This window comes from Grammomys surdaster, unplaced genomic scaffold, assembly GCF_004785775.1.
Source record: "Grammomys surdaster isolate TR1022 unplaced genomic scaffold, NIH_TR_1.0 191, whole genome shotgun sequence".
Classification (NCBI taxonomy): Eukaryota; Metazoa; Chordata; class Mammalia; order Rodentia; family Muridae; genus Grammomys; species Grammomys surdaster.
In genome coordinates, this window is record NW_021604636.1 from 2,499,517 (window position 1) to 2,512,195 (window position 12,679).

The 12,679-nt window shown below is 39.8% G+C and overlaps 1 protein-coding gene across 2 annotated transcripts in view; it reads left to right on the forward strand.

Moving 5' to 3' along the window:
* The window catches only part of Cobll1 (cordon-bleu WH2 repeat protein like 1), a 151,487-nt gene that overhangs the window by 124,403 nt on the left and 14,405 nt on the right, over positions 1-12,679 (forward strand). For both annotated transcript variants that reach the window (XM_028769246.1, XM_028769247.1), the window contains exons 7-10: positions 4,878-5,037; positions 5,611-5,685; positions 10,407-10,641; positions 11,604-11,701. In XM_028769246.1, the coding sequence (XP_028625079.1) occupies positions 4,878-5,037; positions 5,611-5,685; positions 10,407-10,641; positions 11,604-11,701 (568 nt within the window). The remainder of the gene's footprint in view (positions 1-4,877; positions 5,038-5,610; positions 5,686-10,406; positions 10,642-11,603; positions 11,702-12,679) is intronic.

Genomic DNA, 12,679 nt, shown 5'->3' on the forward strand with positions numbered 1-12,679 from the left:
GAGAGGGAGAGGGAGAGGGAGAGGGAGAGGGAGAGGGAGAGGGAGAGAGAGAGAGAGAGAGAAACAGAGAGAGAGAGAGAGAGAGAGAGAGAGAGAGAGAGAGAGAGAGAGAAACAGAGAGAGAAACAGAGAGAGAAACATAGAAAGAGACAGAGACACTGTCTGTCTGCACTCGAGTGCGCGCCTTGAACAGCCTGGTGACTGCTCTAGCTCTGCCTCCTGACCAGAATATATAAGAAAGTCTACCTGCAAAACCTCCCCTTAGCTGACATAAGGAAAATTTGTTACTTTCATAAGATATTAAATGGAAGTTTGAGAACCCAAGAGAAATCAGTAGTCATTAGTGGGTTTTTGGGTGAAGTAGCTTAAGATGGTGTGCACCTTAATGAAAAAGTCCGTATTTATTGATGTGCTAAGAAAAGTCTAGAGGAACGGATGTCAGTTTAGAATGGTTTTAAGATTGAAAGAAGAAGCCATCCAGGTGCTGGATAGTTAAAGGAAGAGCTGACAGATTAGAGCAGTGTGGGTGGAGAGGGCAGATAAGGGAAGACTGGAGGATGGCTTTCTCTTTGCTGAGACTTGTGGGGACCAGGAGGAAGACAGTGCTTTGATGAAGAAGAAAAAGCAGTGGGTTATCTACAGCTCAGGTTTAGTCATGCTAACACTAAGTATCCTTAAATATTTAGTGAAGATGGAAGAGGGGTCTGGGAGGGAAAAATGCATTTGGGATCCATTATTATGTAAGGAATACTTAAAATCAAGAGAGCATGAGCTTTTCCAGAGAGAGTAAAGACACTGACATGAATTATATACTGTGGGAGAGAGTCCCACTGATGTTTATCAGGAGATGAGCAGTAACGGACAGCAAAATCGAGCAGCTGGAATGTGGGACTATGGAGAGGGAGGATTATTGATCTCAGGAGTAAGGAGAAGTTTGAATAGCAGAGGTCACCAAGGCTTAGTGCTGTACAGCTTAAATCATGGAGTGACTATTAAGTGACTATTACATATTTATGGTCAAGTTTGGTAAAGTATTAATGAATCAGAGGTTTAGAAAAACTTAGCTAGCAGGACTCCAATACAAAATAAGAGATTCAGACTGTATGTACAACTCTGTGAAGCTGTTTTCTTGTAATGGCAGAAGCAGAGCTGGTAAGGCAGTTAGCTAAGAGGGAGCAACCAGCCTGCTGAGAAATGTTTGTCTTAGGGTTTGTTGACAGTCACCTGCTGTGGGGCAGCAGGGTCTGCTTGTGCACTGTGACCTCAAAGGATCTGCCTCTGAGGTGTGTGTGTGTGTGTGTGTGTGTGTGTGTGTGTGTGTGTGTGAGAGAGAGAGAGAGAGAGAGAGAGAGAGAGAGAGTATGTACGTACATGTATGCATGCATGCATGAATATGAAAGTGTATATAATATATATTATTATATGTTGTAAGTTGCCTTCTGACCTTCACATGTGCAAGGTCACATGCAACTGTGTGGGGCAGGCACAAATACACACACATGCACATACATACATACACACACACACACACATACACGTATGCCCACTAATAAATGTAAAAAAATTAAAGCATTGACTTAGCTATGTTTTTCATATGAATATATGCATGAAAAATGTAAAAAAACTACGTATGACATGGAAAATGGGAAGGAGAGCATAAGGAAGGGTAAAGGGGAAATGTGTGTATATGTGTATGTATGTTTGTATGTATGTGTGTGTTATTTATAAAACTCCAATTAAATATTTTTGTGGTTTTCATAATTTTATTTATAATTAGCAGGCAACATTAGATAAATTTATGAAATTCCTGAATAAAGTGTGTTTTAGTGTATCCCTCTCCCCTATTTCTCGCTCCTGTCTCCTTCACCCTTCCTTCTGCCCTCCTTCCCATTCTCCCTTCATTTCTATGTCACATGTAGATTTTTTAAAATTTTATTTTATAATTTTACACTGAAAAACAGAGATTGGATATGCTCTTTAAATTTCTCTTTATGTTTATATGTATGTGTATGTGTGTTAGCACGCACGTGTGCATGCATGTATATGTGTATGCATGCTTGAGTGCTTGTCCCACATACAGATGTGTGCTGCCCTGCAAATGAGGAGGTCAGAAGGCAACTTTGCAAATGTTAGTTGCAGGGAGCCAGCCCCAACTATTCTTCTTTCTTGGTTCCTCTTGAGGCAGTGGCAGGAGCAAGACTTGGTCTTGTGAGATATTTAGAGTTGCTGTTTAATAATAAATGTTTACCTGTCTTAAGTGTAAGTCACACCACGCAGTGGTGGCGCACGCCTTTAATCCCAGCACTTGGGAGGCAGAGGCAGGTAGATTTATGAGTTCGAGGCAAGCCTGGTCTACAGAGCGAGTTCAAGGACAGCCAGAGCTACACAGAGAAACCCTGTCTCGAAAAACAAAAACAAAAAAACAAAAACAAAAAAAACCCAAATAAACAAAAAAGTCTAAGTCACTTTGCTACTGTAGCTGACCTGCCTGACTTCCTTTGAGGCCAGAAACTGAAGTCTCTTGTGTTTAGCACTTCATAGTAAACCAGCGTGGGGTTAAATAAGGGATTAATTGTTAGAGCCTTTTCTATCTTGTCCAAATGCCTCTTGCTTGTCAGGCTAAGGGAAACTTTGGAGCAAAAAACTTCTATTAAACCAGGAGAAAAGAGTCGCTGTTGAAGAAGGAAAACTTTTACACAAGCAAATATGGATAAACACATAAATTCAATACAAATCCATGCTTACACATTCATATATCTCTATTCAAACCAGTTGGGCTCAGCTTACATACTTATAACTACATATTTAAACACACACATATCCAGATTTAGATATGTATATGGAGCGAAAGATCAAGCACCAGTACAGAAAGAAGTCACTCATTCTAGCTGAAAATGAGCTTCAATCTTTATTGCATAGAGAAAGAAAAAGCTTCTACCCTTTTATTGCTAAATAAATTAAACCCATGTCTGTAAGAAGAAAGCTTTGTTCTCTTTAGTAAGACTAAGCCTGTCTTGCTCCTTCTGAAAATACCTGTTCTGTCCTATAAGGAGAAGCCTGCCTGCTCCTTCTGCTCTCTCTGCAGCTTCCTTTTTCCTCTTTCCCTCTGCATTCAGCATATTGCTCTCTTAGTATTTTATGTTACCTATAGTTTCTAAGTTATTCCACTCTGCATTCTCCTTCTGATCTTGCTCTCTTCTCCTGCTCTGATGTAACAATGCCCTTGCTCCCAATGCTATGTTCTCAATGCTACTTCCCCCAACCCTCTGCCCACCAATGTAATCTTTCTTAGTCTTTTGTACCTTTTCTAGGAGAATAGATCACATGGTTTTTCCAAGCCCTTCCCCCAACTACAAAAGTTCACTAGAAGTTCAAACATAAATTCAAATAATAAATAAGTTTACAACAGAGAATGCTTACATGCGTATCCATTAAGAGTTATTTTCTGGCTAAACATTCATCATCTGTCACTAGCTCTACAGATTCATTGAGAATTAAAAACCATAACTAAGTTATCATTGAAGTTTTATATAGATAAATCCAGTCAGTATTGTATCTTCTGTCCTTGCACCTATCCTCAGTTCCCTTTTTATCACCTTTGTTGTTTTACAGCCTCTTGGAATGTGCTCTAAGTTGTAGATGCCTGCTTGCTATCTCAGAACCAATTAACTCATAATACTGAAGACTGGCAGAGTTCTCAATGGAGTTTTGAATCAGAAAGGACGTAATAGCAGTCTTATTATAAAAGAGCTTAATCATTACTAATATAATTTTAGGAATTCTTATAGGATCATCATTAAGAATTAAGAAATCATCTATTGGTCTATATAGCATCACTACAAGACAGAATATCTTCATTGTTCTGAGATCTGCTCAGAAGGGTGGGCTAATATCTGATTACTATTATATATATTTAATAATAACAGGAAAGCATATTAATAGCAGGAATCTTACTAAAAATGAAATCTCCTCGGCCTTGCCCAAAGAAGCAATTCTGTCATTAACTTCAGATTCCATGTGGAATCATCTCAAGAAGATCATGTGCTAGTTTTTAGCTTTTTTTTTTTTTTTATGGCTCCAGGCAGCTAGTCTCTTTCCTTCCATCATAAAGATCCCAGGAATCTACCAAGTCATCAGGCTTGTTAAGTAAAAGCCCTTACCCATTGAGCCATCTTTTGACCCTAAGTCAGTCCCTAATATAAAGTTACTTTCCATTCTCTTTTCCTCCAGAGAGGATGGAAAGGGGAGAATATGTGAGTGCATGTACATGCTGCCATGCTTGGGGAGGCTAGGGGTTACTGTTAGGCATCTTCCTCTATTGTACTCCACCTTAGTTTTTTTTTTTTTTTTTGATACAGGGTCTCCCACTGAATCTTGAGCTTACCAATTGGTTTGATATGATGCCCAGTGATTTACCTGTTTCCACTGCCTACTCTTATACACACTGGCTTTACAGATGTAGGACATCTTGTGTGGGTTAAGATGGTGCCAGGGATCCAAACTTAAATACCCTATGCATGTAGAGTAACCACCACCCTTTGATCCATCTCCCTAGCCCCTTCCATATTGTCTGTTGCATCCAGTAATTTCTCCAGAGTTTTCATCATATGTTAGCTTTCAATTGTGTCTCTTCAAAGTCTTGTACACTGTTGTTTGTTTTTTGTGTGTCAACCCCATCCTAGGCCCATTGTTTGTTCCTTTATGTATCCATTCTCTAATTTATCGTCTATACATGACATGCTTCATAATTATTTTGAATGAATGGCTGTTGTGCTCTGTTTTGGTCTTTGATATATTTGCAACAGAGGTCAGGGCCATCCTGAATTTTGTGGTTGATTGCTCAATGTAGAATTGTTTGGCTATTTTGTTTTCTACAGAGTTCCTCTGAAGCATTCATGGTGAGGACAGGGTCACTGCAGCTTAGTAGCACATTGGTAGGAACTTCATCTCTGAAGAGAACGAAGCGAAAAGCACCTGCCCCACCTTCGAAAACTCCTCTGGCTCAGACCGATGAAAGGAACTCTGCAGCTGCTCACGGTATTCTCCTAGGAGCAGAACCATGGCTTGGGCTTTGTGTGTTAGTGTAGCCAGTAAAAACAGTGGGAGTCATGACTTGTCTTTTCCCTCGTCTTTTAGACAGGCTCTCCCAATATACCCTTGGCTGGTCTAGACTAATCAGACCAGGCTGGCCTCAGATCCAGAGAGCTGCTTCTGACCCCAAGTGCTGGGATTTAATGCATTTAATGCATGAACTTGGAGATTTTCTCTCTCTCTCTTCCTCTCTCGGCACTAGGCCTTAAACTAGTCTGATTATTCCCACTCAACTGCTTTTGAAAAATCTGCAACAAAAAACAAATGACAAAACATACAGCTTGATTATTGTAACGGGCACATGAACAGTATATAGACTCATTCAGAAAGATATCATCATTCCATGATTGACTTCATAGGAATGAGGATGGAGATGGAACTTACTCATTTCACAACTGGACTGTAAAGTGCCCTAGTAAGTTTAGGCTCATCCTTCCTGGATTAAGTAAAAGCTGAAAATTCCACAGGAGTTGTTTCTCTTATGAGTATGACTTTTATCAGTTGTCTTGCATCTTTCAGGCCTACCTTTGGAAGATGGAGTTGCTCCAGACAGCATTTTGGAAGCGAGCTCTACTGAGGGAATGTCCAGCCCAGGTATGACCCCTTCACCCCACACTGAAATTGTGAAGGAAAGCAGTGTTTTTACAGTAGAGAAATTAATCTAATTGGAGTGCTCTTTGTACTGAGAGGTTTTAATTCTTTGTATATGTTTGTACTATGAAACAAATCCCTCCCCCTTCCCCCAGCTCCATCCTCCACTACCAAGGATAGACACTAGGATAAGAAACTGACAGAAATCACAATTTCAGTTCTGCAGTTGGACCCCAAGTGCTTTCTCTATTTGGTCTCTTGTTTTTCCTTACGTGATCTTTAGTGAGCAGTTAACAGCCTCCTCCTAGGCAATGACACAGCCACAGTGGGACGATTTCTTGGTATGTTTCAAAGACTTAACATTAAGCACAGTCTCTTTCTGCAACTGCTTCAGTTATGAATTCAGCTTTCATGTGTTCCTCCTCTTTACAAGGAATTTCACTCACATGAGCTTTCTATCACATGGCTTTCAGTGTAGATTCTCCCCCAGGAAATGAAGTTTAAAAAAAAACAAACATTTTGATCTGATTTTAATTATTTCAATAGTAACTACTTAGAAGATTTTTAAGAATAAATCTGAGCAGAATGTAGTGGTACAAATCCATAATTTGCAGCAGTTGGGAGGTTGAGGCCAACTTGCCTTAAGAAGGAAAAAAATATTAAAAATGTCATACTCTTAGTTCATTAGCATGCAGATAATTTGTAGGTGTGAATGCTGGCCAGGTATGAGTACCTGCATTTATGTTCACAGAGATGGACAGGTTTAGGAGCAGCTTACCTTTATTCTTGACTCTCATGTGGTACTTAGAATTTTGGGATTTTAAGTTGTAAAAGAATTCCCTGTTTATAATGAAAATATTGTTATCACATAAGTAGTATTTTTTTTCCCTTAGAGCAGTCTCTACAATTCATTTCAACTCATCTACAACCTTCTCATTCCACACAGGGAACTTAACCAAGATAATGTTGCCAACATAAAATGCATACAGGAATTAGAAGGTTTTGAAGTTTCAGAAAAACGGGCACACTATTCAGACTTTGGCCTACATCTGCTTCTTGCTACCTTTTCAGGACTTGGTATATGTGAGCTAGCAGCACTGGTCTCACCACATCTGGATGTGTGCTTGCTTTGTTTTAACTCTCTTCTCTAAGTGCCATTTCTACAGACTCTGCTTCTTTGGCAGAGGGCTCCCTTGGCCCTGGGTTCCTAAGCCAGGAGCAGTGCGCTGTGCCCAAGCCGACGGATGAAATCTCTGTGGGCTCTGGAACTCCAGAGGCAGCTGTAGCATCCTTGACCTGTAGATTCTTAGGCTGGAAATGGTTGCGGCTTTGTATAAGCCATTGAGTATAGATCAGATTTCTCATTAACACCCTGTAAAATGTTTTATAAGTAAATATGCATGTGATTCCCTCTTTCCCTTGAAGTTGAATTCAGGTTTGAAATGTGCTGTTTTCCTGAACCATCTAAACAAGCAGGACAGAGTAGAGAGAAGCCACTGGGTGCCTCTAGGGACCACTTCTGCTTGTTTTTGGCTTTCTATCATTCTCTAGGGCTGCTTGATCTTTATTATTCTCAATGAATATGTAAGCAAATATTTATATTGAGAATATTTACATGTATTCTCAACTGAACTCTACCCAGTTGCTGTGTGTGGCTTATTTTCTCTAACATATTCTCAGATGCTTTTCCTCTTTTAAAAGTAGAATTATTTTGTTATAAAATAGCACAATATTATAATTATATGTTGCTCAGATCTCCTCATAAATTTACTCATTTTTAAACACTTAAAAAAAAGCCCTTTATTCTTTCAACCTAGTCACCTAAAATTAGTATACTGTCTCATGCTCCTTGTAATAACACAAAATTGTTTGAGGACTTTGGCAAACAGTTTGATGAGGGTTTTGGAATGGGTAGAGATTAACCTCAGGCCTTTGTGCTAAGGGAGAGATCTCCCAAACATGTGCTATAGCCTAGTCTTCGGCAGGGTATTTAAAGATGAAATGTACACATGTACTTCCTATATGACTCAAGAAGTCTTGCCCATGGGTATTTTTTCAAGAAAAATGAAAGCCAGAGTACACACATATTGTATAGCGTTACAGATTCCCTCATGGCCATTGCCTGCCTGCAAAGAGGAAAATACTAAAAGGTTTCTAAACTGTAAAACAGAATTAAAGGTTTAACCCATTTGCCCATCATAGTGCAGTGCTGCCTAGAAAGAGAAGCATGTTTAGGACTGACTTAATAGAATTGTATTTACCAGAGGCATAATGTCTGTCAAGCAGTTTTTCCATTTTGATGATAACATGTAAAAACATGATATCTGAAAAGACATACTCAAATGTTAAATTTAATAGCTTTGTAATCAAAGGCAGGAAACAGATATTTTCTCTGAAATACTAGTTTCTGAGGGGCGGTTAGCTCAGGTGTGGGGGCGGGTGTGGGTTCTTTTAGGCAGAGTTGTGGTTCCTGAGTGTCTTCTGCCCTAGGTGGCTCAGGGAGGTGTGGTTCTGGGGAGCAGAAGCGCAGGAATTTGGCTGAGTTCCCTCCACATAGTGCTGGGTAGAAGCTACAGGGCTCTGCCCAGGTGGGGAGATCTCACTCAGTCTGCAGTCCTGTGAGGGCAGGGCTTTTGAGTAGGAGTCTCCGAGCCAAGGCAGCTGACCAGGAAGGAGGCCAGTGGTAGTCTTTGGGCCCCAGATGCCACTGAGAGCCTTGGAAGAACAGAGACTTCCAAAGGAGATTAAGCAGTGGCTCAGTATTCAAAGTCCCTCTCCGCAGTTCCCCACAGCGGGGGGCCCCAAAGACATGAGGAAGTCCATGGTTTTAAAGGGCTTATTGTCATGTCGGAAAGTAGATGAATCTGGCTGCACCCCCCACGAAACTCAAGGAAGACCTGAGTTAAATAGGAAGGGAGGAGGGAGGAGGGTTTGGGAAGGAATACTTAATTGGCTACACCCTCTGACTTTCAGATAACTCATTAGTATGTAAATCTCTTGAGGCCCTGAGGCCTGTAGTCACACCCTCTACCTGTGATAGATGACACAAACCTCTCTTTGAGAGGGGGTGTAGAGGCATTGCCCTACATGACTGAAAGGCACAATGGAGGTCTTGGCCATGTGTCAAGAGCCTGGAGTCTGGGAGTGAGGCCAAACACCTGCCGTTGTCCCATTAGGGTCCTGGGTTTGAGGCCTGTGCTTGACCAGGAACCAAGCTATCCTTTCACGGTCCCATGAGTTTCATTTTTTTTTTTTCATGTATTTCAATTTTATTTAAATTCTAATTCCTTAACATTCTTTTTTTTGAGTAACCAAATTTTTATGAAGGAAATAGTCAACAGTACTACTAGCACTTCTTTCTTTTCTCTTTCTTTTTTTCTTTCTTCTTTCCTTTTTTCCTTCTCTTCCTCCTCCTTGCCCTTCCTCCCCCTTCCCCCTACCCTCCTTCCACTTCCCCTCCTCCCCCTCTCCTTTCTCCCCTCATCCCCCTTCCCCTCCTCCTCCTCCTCTTCCTCCTCTTCTTCTTCTTTTTGGAGACATAATCTGTGGTGTAGCCTAGGCTGGCCCGAAATTTTCTATATAGAGCAGGCTGGCCAGAAATACTTTTGAGTCATACCTGCCTCTGCCTTCGGAGTACTGGGGTTAAAAGGGTGTACGCCATGCTTGACTTTCATTTTGTTTTTGTTTTATTTTGTTTGGAGGTTTTTGTTGTTTTGTTCAAAAAAGATGTGGCTATATTGCTTACTTTAGACTAAAAATCTTAGGAGAAATCATTCTCTTGCCTCAGTCTTCCTAGGGGCCATGTTAATTTCTTTCTTACTTCCTTTCTTTTTTTCTTTTCATTCAGATTGATTGATTGATTGATTAAGACAGGTTCTCTGTACAGAGCTCTAGTCCTGGAACTCACTATAGACCAGGCTGGTATTGGACTCACAGAAATCTGCTAGTCTTTGCCTCCTGAGTGCTAGAATTAAAGAAGTCTGCCACCACACCTGGCTCATATTACTTCTTAGAGATCAGAAGTTAATATACTGTCCTGTCTCAAACTAAAATTAAACGTCTGTTATAGTAATGCATGGTCTGACCACTGTAGCAGTGGTATATGACCTTAGTGCCCTCACTCAAGTTAAAACTAAATTTTATTCAGATGCTGTTATGTGAATAGAGATGTTTAATTTGTTTAAGCAGAAAGCGAGAACCTTGTGTATACTTTGACTTCCATAGTTAATCTTGGCAAGAATTATGAGCAATTAGCTGCTAGAATGTTTCTTTCTGTCTCTATCTGTCTATCTGTCTTTCTGTCTGTCTATCTATCTCTGTCTCTCAGTCAGTGCTACTGTCTCCTAGTAGACGGTACAAAGACCTCATATATTATTAATTTGAATTTTAAGTTCTTAGTTTATTTAATTCACATTATTATGTGACTATAAAGTAACTAATCAAAGGTATTCATTCATAAGTGCAATTATGTGGGGTTTATAAGGCTGACATTCCATGAACAAAGCCCAGAATGATAAACTTGGTTCTAGATCGATGGGACTGTGAGATGGCCTGCTTCACACGCACATGTCTACTCATCATTAGAAAAACATTTCACTATTACTTTGGAACCACATTTTTAGAGTCTAGCTAATTATAACTGTCATTAGATTGCTAGGATGCTAGATTGCTTTGGATGAGCAGGGCAGATTAATATTTAGTATTGTGTCTGCATTTCTTTGTAGCCGGTGTAAGCTCTGATTACAGTCTTGAAGAGATAGATGAAAAGGAAGAACTGAGTGAGGCATCTAAAGAGCAGTCTGGAAGTATTTCTGTGAAGTCGCCTGACATTGCTTCAGCGTCTACTGATATGATAATTACCGTGGAGAATGATCCTGATTCAGCCCTCGGCATCAGTGATGGAGAGACCTCTCCAAGCTCCAAGGGAAAAGCTCAAGAAGACAGAAACACAGAGGGGCAGTAAGTAGTTTCTATGTCTCAAGTGCTGATGGTGGCTTGTTGGCTTAATCCTGTTCTTTGAAAGACAATTGATATTTTCAGCTCAGCTATAGTTGGTCATGGTATTTATATTCTATCTCTCATACTATCCTTGTGATGTGTAATTGTGTTCAGGTGAAAGCCAAATTCAAGAGTTGTAGAATCCCTATGTTAGGTAGCCATCACATATAATTAATTTGTGTGAATCAAAAATAAAATGTTCTGATTTTTCATATATTTTGTCTATCATCTGCTTGAACAAAATAAATCATTGACTCTTCACTTTGTACCAAATGCATTTGGCCACTTTCACTACCTGGACTGTGAAACCACCCTGTAAGTTAGAAGTAAATTGAGCCACTGCATTGTTGACAATCAAGTCTGATGCAAGAACCACTGTCCATCTGATGCAGAAAATTTGAACTCTCTAGTCCACTAGTGCTGTGTTTGAAATGTTAAGATGAAATGCACAGGACTGTGAATAAAGATGAAAGCAAACAAGCAAAATAAGCTTTTTTCATCAGAAGTTTGCCTAATTTGCTTGGGATTGTCTCCAAATTAAACTCTTTTGTCACCAGGAAAAAAAAAATCAGTGAGGTCAATTCACATCCTGATTTATGGAGTTGACTTTGCCAGATGCAAGACTGAAGTGTTCTATTTAATTTCCTTTTGTCTTTAAGATAAAAATAGCTCCTAATAGCTAAGTAAAGATGTTCATTAGGATGAGTGTCCATTTTCCTTTGCAGTAGGACCAGTGTACTGAAACTAATGTTTCATAGCAGTGTTTCCTCTGTTCTGTTTTTCTTTGTTATCAAATTTCTAATATTTGGCAGAATGTGGGTGATTATTTCAGTCTACCTGTCTTTGAAAAACTTACAGCCTAGTTTCTGTGATGGTGTGTTTGAATAACCTTCACATCTCACATAGAGTGTCTTGTCTTCCAGAGGGCCACATCATCCTGTTGTCTGCCATATCAGCATTGAGGACAAAGTATCTGACAGTGTAAAAGACTTGAAGACATTGGTCCCAAACCAAGAGAATGGTGAGTGTTACAAACGGTAATGACCAGCACTGACTGATGAACCAAGGACTATTCTTAAGGGTGTGTTGAAGCAGCTCTTTCATGTATTGGTTCATTTAATACCTGTCTCATTTATGAGTATTATAAGAACTGTTATTCTTAGTTTTCATATCATGGACAAGTCAACCATGAAAATACTATCTCATAATTAGTAAATGGTGGACCTAGAATTTGAACATGGACAGTACCACAGTGGTCTTTTAGCTGTCTTGCTGCTCATCATGATGGTCCAACTTTTGAGGCTATAGAACTTGAATTTCAGATCTTAAACTTTGGTCCTCTGTGCATCTGTCTGTGACCTGAGTTCCTCTCAGTTCCCTAGTGCATGTTTTACTTCATACCCAAGTTGCCACACTCTGGATGAAACTTGCCTGCCTGATTTTCAAGCTATCCAATTGTGCAACATCATTTGCCACCATTTCTCCATTCTTATGCCCAAATTAAGGCAGTTTCTTCTTTTGTTTATGATGTAACGGGTTCAGTTCTGCCAGTTGGCGTAGGGTCATGATGTCCTTGAATAGCAAACTGTTTCCATCTTCTTTGGCCATTCAGTTTCTACCCACACCCTTCTCCCGTGTTAACATTGTTACTTGATTACTCCAAGCCATAAACTTCAGAATTCCTGACTTTCCAGTCAAGTCATGCAGTGTTGGACAAGGAAACTGAATCTTTGACTCCCTGTGAAACCTTTATAGCGCAGAACAAGATGTGAAGACACACATAACATATCTACATAGGATTGTGCTTCAGCATAGAATAATGCCCAGTAGAGAAGTCAAGGAATGTATGATGATACATACATCTTAGTGGAATGAGAAAGCCTAAGGTCCAGTCTATGTTAAGTGAAAATTTTAATAGCCATAGAAAACAAACACAGGGTTATAGAATTCATATTTGGGAAGAAAATGGATAATTTCAGTACTATTATTGTTGATGTTG